Here is a 10,000-nt window from a genome sequence, read left to right as displayed (position 1 = left end):
AGGATCTATTGCTTTTTCTCCCCCTTCCCCCTTTTTCAGGAAATCGTTTGAATTTGAAGACTGCCTGGGAGCAGGACGTGCCCGACTGAAGCCTCTGAACCGACTTATGTCCAGCCCCCCCGGCCAATGTGTGAGTGGCAGATTGACTACGCCACGTACGGTGTCACAGGAAAACATCTATGAGGATGTAACAGGTAATGTTTTCCTTTTGATATCGGTGAATTTATTCATCTTCTGGAATTAGAGGTAGCAGTTTCCTTTTACTTCTGTTTAACTATGTGTTGACATCACAAGTCAATGCCCCTTGAATTCTATAAGCACATTTGTGTATGCATCACCTGGCCATGTGTAAAGAAGCTCTTCTTTAATAGTTCAAATTTCAGCTTGGATCAAATGAAAATTCGATAAATAGGAGAACAATATTCGGTAAGGTTGGTGATCCACACGCCAATCTAAATTTGGAGATCGATTGTAATGCTTATCTCTTACAACGATTTTGCCAAATTTTTTATGTTGCATACTTTAAAAAAAAACGATTTTAATTCCATTTTGAAATGTGTATTCTGCATCACCATGAATACGCAAAAAGTGTGGATGTGCTCTTGACTGAAGAATTCTGCCATGGCCGCATCCTTTGTGCAGAATGCCTTTATTTTCATTCCTGAAAGAAAATGAGGTTTGTGATAAATTTGACATTTCCCAGATATATCAGAAAACAATTCGACAGTATACTTGTACTTTTGCAATCACATAGACATATTATTGGATATGTTATCAGAGGAGTTACAACTCTTGGAATGACCTCGTATTCTCCGATGTTCCATTGTTGCTGCGTTGAACCCTCACCCCCTGTTGTTGAGCTCTTTTATGAATCTCAATCTCTGTGTTAAAACAAACTCTTGACACTCTTTCCTGAGGTTATTTTATGTTTGCTTGCAGTTTGAAATTTTTTTTTGTATGCATTCTTGAATCACAATTTTGAATGTCTCTTACATTCTTCCTGGCGAAGTGGGAGTGTATTTCAGTTGAACTATGTTTTGACATAACAAGTCAGTGCACCTTGAATTATTGCTTGAATTTTACAAGCACATTTGTGTTCGGGTAGGAATTTATAGTTTGGTCAGGGTGCCAGTGATAACTCGCCGACTCTTTGTGAATGACACCGTGGGCTCTTTAACCTCAACCAACAAATGTTGGTGGATGGAACAAAGTTTAATGTCTCTGGATGGCACACCTTGCGATGCAACCTCCTGTACGTGAAACACCAGGGTGACAGTTTATAGCTGGGCCGAGATTCAAACCCAGGCTAAATAGATCTGCGATAAGTGTGCATACCTCTGGGCTGTCCTGCCAGCCCCTTAAATGCGTTGTTATTTTTTCTTGAATGCGTTGAATGCCAACCCCCATGTTGTTTTTTTCTTCTCTTTTATCTTTTACTCTCTATTTCTCTCTTTCATTATCTATCTCTCAAAGGAGAAGTGAATTCTTGCAGAATTTTTTTCTGTAAGGCTCATTTGGCTGTGCCTGGATTGGTTTGAGGGTAGTGAAGTAGCGGCTGAAACCCGAATCCTATCCTTGTATCTCCTGATGACTCCATCTTTGTTCTTTACTTCTTCGGGTTCCTTCTTGGTCTTCCGTTTGATTAGCTGACTGCTTTGCTATTCACCTTGCCCTCGCTCTACATGGGTTTAATCTGTACTGTTTTACAATTTCACGGATATTTTTTAAATTCCAAAATTTCGCTCTCCATGTGGGTGATGCGATATTGCATGAATCACACGTGGCATCTTCACGGCTCACACACCAAATTCAATTCAGCCGAGTGACTCGGGGAGTGAGTCAGGCGACCAGTACTCATCCACACCTCCCTCTTTATGTATAAAGTGAAATTTATATGTAAATGTGAGATTGATGATCTTATTAAAGTGAGATTGATATGTAAGCATGTTTAAATTGTATTGAAATAAGCTTTGTGACTTATGACGCACCTATGGATAAAAACTGGTGGCTTTGATGATATAATGTAGCTCATTTATACAAATGTTGTCTTTATTGGTGAAATGGGAGGCCTGATGTGTGTTGATATTATTTTGTTTAAGGGTGTGGAACGTAGCTCCCCTTTTCCCATTGAAAATCTTCATGGATTTGCTGTTCCCCGTGGTTTCTGAAAATGCAACCCCATGCAGAGCCAGAGTAATGTGTATAATGGTGAAAATATCTCGACTTTTTATGCTCCCCCATCAGTAACTTCCACTGATTTAAAAACAATAATCTATACTTGAGTTATACCCTAGATAGCTTTTATTTCTTTCATTTTGCCTCCTCTAGCACCTACATGTGTGTCACGGCGGGGAGTTCCAGTTTCTCATCGTCCCGGAGGACCTCGAGAGCACCCATACGAAGATGTGGGGTCACGCTGCTGGCTGGGCTGGCGACGTGGCCTCTCTGTGCCTTTACCTGGGAATTCACCCAGCAAGCCTTGGAGTAATTTCTGCAAATCAGGGATGCCCATGCGGGTAAGATCAAATTCATTAGAAGGCACATTTGTGCAACTTAAATTTACATGTTCATTGAAGGACGTTGAATGTTGCTTTGTTGTTGTAATATTTTAAGGATACTGGTACTTGCTATCACTTGTCCTTGACTGCAGCAGAAGTTCAGGACTGGCATCATGAAGGCAGAACTATTTTCCCTGCAGCTGCATTCAAACAATAATTAGAAAGTATCTCAAGGTGCAAAGCTCACCCACATCCACTTTGTACTCAAACTAAACTTGATGAAAACGGCAGTTAGAAAAAATTGTATTTTTTATTCATTTGTGTTCTCCATATTCTCATAACTAGTATGTGCCCGTAAAAAAAAAAAGAAAAAAATAATAATATTCCAACTACGAGCAACAAACAACCACACAGGCTGTTTCTTCGCTCTCGCGTGCCCGTACGTGGGTGGCGCGGAAGTTCGCATATCACAGTTATGATGATTCGCAATTTAGGTTTTAATGGCCAATTATAGTCCGTGAGCGTCAGTTGCGGCTGTATGGACATGTGGCTCGTTTTCCTGACGCTGATCCTGCTCACCAGATTCTCTCAGCGAGGGAGTCTCATGAGTGGAGGAGGCCAGTGGGCCGACCACATGCCTCATGGTTGCAGCAGGTTGACCATCATCTCAAGGAGATGGGGATGGGCCTGGCATCTGCCTGGGGGATGGCCAGACAGAGGCCCCTGGAGTACCGGCGGAAAGTGGACGCAGCGACGCGCTGTTCTGGCACATGCTCCCATACCTGACCTGACCTGCCAATTATTCAATTAGCGCCAACGTATTTTGCCTTTTCGCAATGTCCTCGCAAGGAAAAACAAAAAGAGAAGAGAAGAGAGAGAGAAAAAAAAATTACTTCCTGGTTCGGAGCACACCAGCACTCTGATCTTACCGAAATTTATGCACCGTCTCATATGAAAACGATCATAACTTGCGGCATTGTGTTTATCTATAAATGCGCATAAGAAATCGAGAAATTATTAGAATACACGAAGTTATCACTATCCGGAAGTCCGTACGTTGTAACCCGTAATGGGGAACGTAGCTGAGCTTCCCTTCCCTATCGGCCACGCCCACGCAACAACGTGTATTGTCATTGGTTTGGTAAATAAATGGCCATAACTTGGGAACCACTTGTCCAATTCATATCAAACCTTGAAAAGGCACATCCTCAGGTCCCCGGCAATATACCTGGGAAGTTTCAATTAGATCGGACCAGCGGTTGTCGAGAAACAGCGGTCACAGACAGACACAAAGACACAGACACCGACACACCGACACACCGACACACCGACACACCGACACACAGACACACAGACACACAGACACACAGACACACAGACACACAGACACACAGACACACAGACACACAGACACACAGACACACAGACACACAGACACACACACAGACAGACACACAGACACAGACAGACAGACACAGACAGACACACAGACAGACACACAGACACACAGACACAGACAGACACACAGACCCACACAGACACAGACAGACACGCAGACCCACAGACACACAGACAGACACACAGACACACAGACACACACACAGACACACAGACACACAGACACACAGACACACAGACACACAGACACACAGACACACAGACACACAGACACACAGACACACAGACACACAGACACACAGACACACAGACACACAGACACACAGACACACACACACAGACACACACACAGTCACACACATATACACACACACAGACACACACACAGACACACAGACACACACACAGACACACACACAGACACACACACAGACACACACACAGACACACACACAGACACACACACAGACACACACACAGACACACACACAGACACAGACACACACACATTGCTGGAATTATAGATAGATCAAGGTTTGTTGAAGATTTGATGACAAAAGCTCAATTGAGAAAAATGTTATGGCCTGAACACATGCACTGAAGCTGAATCTATACGTGTGTGTGTGTGTGTGTGTGTGTGTGTGTGTGTGTGTGTGTGTGTGTGTGTGTGTGTGTGTGTGTGTGTGTGTGTGTGTGTGTGTGTGTGTGTGTGTGTGTTTTCGTTCATTGCCTCCAAAACCATGAAACCTAGCGGCCTGAAACTTTGCCTGCATACTCGGGGAACTGCAGGGTAGTACATGAATGAAAATTGGGTGTTTAGGTTTCCGGTAATTTGAACACCCCCTTTTGAAGATCATTAATGGCTTACCTCCATGAAAGGCTTATCATTGGTCAGCCCAAGTTCGCCATGCAGGGTTCTTAGCTCCCATATCAATTCGACCCATTCAAACATGCTTTGCCTTGGAAACACGATGTACTCTCACAGACTAAATAAAGTTTATAATCGAAATGTTATATCGGATTTGAGAATCACATCTCGTGGATGAAATAAGTGTCGAAGTCTGGAGTGAAATGTGAAAATTTTAATAAATTAATGATTTTTATGACTGAGTGTATTTATTTCAGCCTTGGTTTTTCAAACCCGGGGGCGCGACCCCAAGTGGGATCGCCGAGCAAATTCCGTGGGGTCGCGGGCATCCGCTTGCAGCGAAAAAAATTGTCTATTTTCGATCGGTGTTCGCTTTTACGGGATGTAATATAAACGGTTCGTTCAAAGTATGGGAACCGGCGCAACATGACGCTTGTAATGTAGTCCAAGAGCATTAGGGTTTAACCTGGACATTTTTGGTAACAAGCTGATTTTTTCAGGAAAGGTCCAGGAATGTGTGTGAAATAACATACTAAAAGTCCTCATGAATCCTTCTTGAGCGTTTTCCGCAATCCAAGATGGCGTCCAAAATGGCCGCCATTTCATGTTTTTCTCTTAACTTTGCAAGTAGGTTTCCCCAAAACGCACTTTAGATGTCTAAATATATGTTTTGAAATAGAAGGAACTCAATAGAATACATTCCACATGTTGTGGAAAGTGTTGTGACCAGTTACTGTGGCCACGTTGAAGTCGGCATTGTCGAACGCAAATTGTGTAAAGCCACCTAGGTGATAGGATGGTTCATCATTTGACATGAGAGCTTATTCAAACCGCTGCACTTCTTTATAGTCATCAGCAAAGCCCATGCTGCTCAAGATGTCTATGAGTTCACGAGATCCATACTTTCGGTGTATATACACAGCTATTCCCAACAATATCGGTGACACGAATGACCTGGGCCTACTAGCAGAGATGATGGCATGTGCTATTGAGGTGCATTTCCTGTTCGTAACCGGATCATTTTTGCCTTTGCCGTCCACTACGTTATGTACGAAACGCTTTAGGGACCTCGGTATTAATGTGTCTCCATTTTCAGTTCCATCTAATGTTGAGTACTCTTCGCGGTTGTACACTGTCAGTCTGATATCGTTGAGGATGATGGAAGCAGCCATATCTATTATACGATTGCTTTGGTTCTCAACGTCTGACACTTGATCACTGCTCCACTTTTCATGAAGTATTTTGTGCGCCGAGTCACGGAAACTCACGACACTCGACTTTCCACTGATGCTGGTTACGACTAGATCATCACCATAGTGTTCTTTGAGCTTCCGTTTCAGATGCTTCATTGAGTATCCCTCGTTTCCATCCAAAAGCGTGGCCATGTAGTCTGAAAGCTCTTGAACTGTGTATTGGCATTCATCACTATCATCAAGAAACTCACATAGCTTCTGAAATGCTTCCTGGCGAATACTTTCAGTTGACACTCCCTCGTACTTTTTCTTGAGAAAGGATTGGGCACATGCTCGATGATATTTTGCTTCAGCTGCAACCAGATCATATGCATGTTGCACACGATCAGAGACATCATTGCCCCACTTGTCATCTCGCTCTCTTGCACGATCCAATACTGTTGCCTGAAACTCTAAGGTCTGAACACTGCTTACTGAATCTTTCCTACGAGAAGGGTTTTTAGTGTCCTGCGTGATAGGATCCGAACAGAACATACAATCATTCTTTATATCGAATGTCTTTGAAGCAGTCGACCGTAATTGAGTCACATCTTCATCTTCTTCAAGACAGGATGATTTTCTTTTTGTAGACACTATGGAACATTTCCTTGTGTAATTCTTGCGACAAACAGCATGGATTCGTAGTGGTGTTGCATTCTGAAACATCTCATGGAAGCCATCACCACGTTCTAAACTTGACATCACAAGTGTCCTCCGCCCCTTCTCCCCAACTTCAACCGTAGCAGGTGATGTTTCTTTGCAAATGATGCAAACCACATCCATTATCTGTAATGACAGAAATATGTCATGGACATTGTTTTCTTTTTGAATGTGAAACGTACTTCACATAGCTGCTTGGAAATGATAAATCAGGTTGCTACGTTTTAATCAAAAGAGATTTAAAAAGTGATGTGTTGACATTAAAGATGCATTGAGGGAAGGATATGCCATCACATGATTCTGCAATTTCTATAACACATCACAATCACAGTACTCTATAGCATGTTTACATATTGATACCTGTGAAGTTAAATTATGGATGAATCAACTCATTGTGGGGTGCCAGAATGTCTGGTAGGAATTGTATTGGGCAGAGAAAATCTCGCAAGGAAACCCGAGAGGAAAATGATGATGATAGTGGCTACTCCACAGAAATTCACTGCAATGTAATATGTGACTTGAAGACTAACTTATTTTGTTATCCCTAGATGTGCACTGCACTTGTACTGTCGCAGCCTGGTAATATATTTTATCTCCTATGACAACCAGGGATGACATCTCATAGCACTTTGTATCCAATGGAAAAGGCACTTTAAAATGTCTGCTATTATTAATAATGAATGTATACTAGCATATCACAATATAGGAATGACATGACACACACAAAAAAGGAACCTTTTATACAAATACAGCATACATGTACCAATAGGAAGGAGTGTCATACACTCTCTGATTTCTATCATACTATAATTCTTTTCATCTGCATGAAACAAATAAAATGATTCAATACAATGTTTTAGGTGTAACGATAGACTACTCCACAGAAATTCCCTGTCAAGTGATATTACACAGTACTGTGTAGTACATGCATGAAGACACAAATTTTGATCATGCATTTAGTCTGGGTACCAAAAATAATAGTTTTACTTCCTTAATGATAACGGAATGTTTCAAATAGAACTCACCTCATGGTAGACATCAACTGCATCTTGTTGGTAAAAAAGGTTAGCACCAAGTTTTCAATTTCCGAGCTTTAGGTGACGAAAATGGACCATATGGCAAATTTATGTCGCCCTGTCTGTTTAGCATCAAACTGATGGTACAATGTTTCCCTCGTAATGTCATAAGCGATTGAGGGCACACTTCTAGACTTTAACATTCAAATTGATTTGAATACTGTATGCACAGCAACCACATTTATAATTGAAATGTTTGTTGAATATTTTCAGGATGAAATATCACAGTTAATTAATTAATGATAAATATTTAAACAATTTTGAGATAAAATTGTTAATGACGGCCATTTTGGACACCATTTTGGATTTTTGGAAGAGCTCAAACAGTTTTATTGGTACTTGCGTGCTTCAACATCTCTTAAAATGTATTCTATCGAGTTCCTTATACTTCAAAACATATATTTAGACATTTAAAGTGTGTTTTGGGGAAACCTACTTGCAAAGTTATGACAAAAAACAGTAAATATGGCGGCCATTTTGGACGCCATTTTGGATTTTTGGAAGAGCTCAAGCGGTCTTATTGGTACTTGCTGTAATGTACTGAATAGCAGATGCTTAGCAGGCAGACACGATGCGGAGGAACAGTCGAGCCGGGCTGTGGTGCACAAGCACGAGCGCGAGCGTACTCTGCCCGTGGCTCTCCTTTATTGCGTATTAGCACACTCATGAGCCGGACGACTCCAGCATTACTACGACGCCTCAGGCGGCGCGCACACCTTGTATCCCTTGCAGATACGATAACCACTCCGACCACTCCCACACCACCATGCCCTTCCCCGTAGGCCCACAGACTCCACCACACTTGCGTGCTTCAATATCTCTTAAGATGTATTCTAATAAGTTCCTCATACTTCAAAACATATGTTTAGACATTTAAAGTGTGTTTTGGGGAAACCTACTTGCAAATATATGAGAAAAACATGAAATGGCGGCCATTTTGGACGCCATTTTGGACGCCATTTTGGACTTTTGGAAGAACTCAAGAGGTCTTATTGGTACTTGCGTGCTTCAGCATCTCTTAAGATGTATTCTAATGAGTTCCTCATACTTCAAAACATATATGTAGACATTTAAAGTGTGTTTTGGGGAAACCTGCTTGCAAAGTTATGAGAAAAACAGAAGAGGCGGCCATTTTGGACGCCATCTTGGATTGCGGAAAACGCTCAATGAGGATCCATGAGGACTTTTAGTATGTTATTTCACACACATTCCTGGACCTATCCTGAAAAAATCAGCTTGTTACCAAAAATGTCCAGGTTAGGGCCTATTTTGACCTAATGCTCTTGGATTAATGTGATCCAGCCAATGCGTGGGCTCGCTGAAGGGCGGTTCATTTTGGCTAGAAATTAATGGTTTGATTCACGGCCTCTCAGACTCAGACTCTGACTATCATTAACGTCTACAGGTAGTCGTCGACTTACGACCGCAATTGGTTCTGACCAATTGTTCGTAAGTCGAACAACGTATATTTTACATACAAAATAATTTTTTATTTTTTTTTTTTACATACAAAAAAATAAAATAAAACATGGTCGTAAAGTCGAACAGTCGTAAGTCGCATAGGTCGTAAGTCGACAGCTACCTTTATTCACGTCTCCACGTACGACTCGAGACCTTATTTGTGATGGCAGCACCGGCCTCCAGCAAATCTCGAACGTTTTTACCAGGATAAATTTCTGGACCTTGGATTTTACTACGTGGTGGATAAAAGTGTGGCACAGAGGCCTCAGTGTGTGATTCGTTTCGAAGTGCTTTCTACGGAGTCTATGAAACAAAATAAGTTGCAGAGGCATTTGACTACAAAACATGCGCCTTAGCAGGGTAAGGAGAGAGCGTTCTTTGAGAGGAAACTTCTTGCACTCAAGAATACGCGTCTTGACAGAGAGGGTACATGCCATCAGACAAATTCTCAGGCATTAGAGGCCTCGTATCGAGTGTCGCTCCATGTTGCCAAGACTAAAAAGCCTCACTCCATTGCGGAAGAACTCATGCTGCCATGTGCAAAGGACATGGTATCTCTGATGGTTGGGGAGGAAGCGGCGAAGAAACTGGCAGTTATACCCCTCTCTGACAACACCATCCAACGCAGAATTGAAGATATGAGTCTGGACGTTACGGCTCAGGTCGTACAGAAGATCAAGGAATCGCCGTGGCACGCCATACAGTTGGACGCGTCCACTGATATCGCATCGTACGTGCAACTCATCGTCTGGGTCCGCTTCATCAAGGCTGATAACTTTGTCGATGAGCCTCTGCTCATCAAACCAT

At 42.2% G+C, this 10,000-nt stretch overlaps 1 protein-coding gene across 2 annotated transcripts in view; it reads left to right on the top strand.

Annotated features, from left to right (window-relative positions):
- The window catches only part of LOC147024422 (DENN domain-containing protein 2B-like), a 252,398-nt gene that overhangs the window by 59,201 nt on the left and 183,197 nt on the right, over positions 1-10,000 (top strand). For both annotated transcript variants that reach the window (XM_085884333.1, XM_085884331.1), the window contains exons 3-4: positions 40-194; positions 2,329-2,516. In XM_085884333.1, coding sequence (XP_085740459.1) covers positions 40-194; positions 2,329-2,516 — 343 coding nt within the window. The remainder of the gene's footprint in view (positions 1-39; positions 195-2,328; positions 2,517-10,000) is intronic.

The sequence above is a fragment of the Eptatretus burgeri genome, chromosome 6 (genome assembly GCF_056783735.1).
Source record: "Eptatretus burgeri isolate ZD-2024b chromosome 6, Ebu_testis_v1, whole genome shotgun sequence".
NCBI lineage: Eukaryota > Metazoa > Chordata > Myxini > Myxiniformes > Myxinidae > Eptatretus > Eptatretus burgeri.
This window is presented reverse-complemented; position numbering and strand designations above follow the sequence as displayed.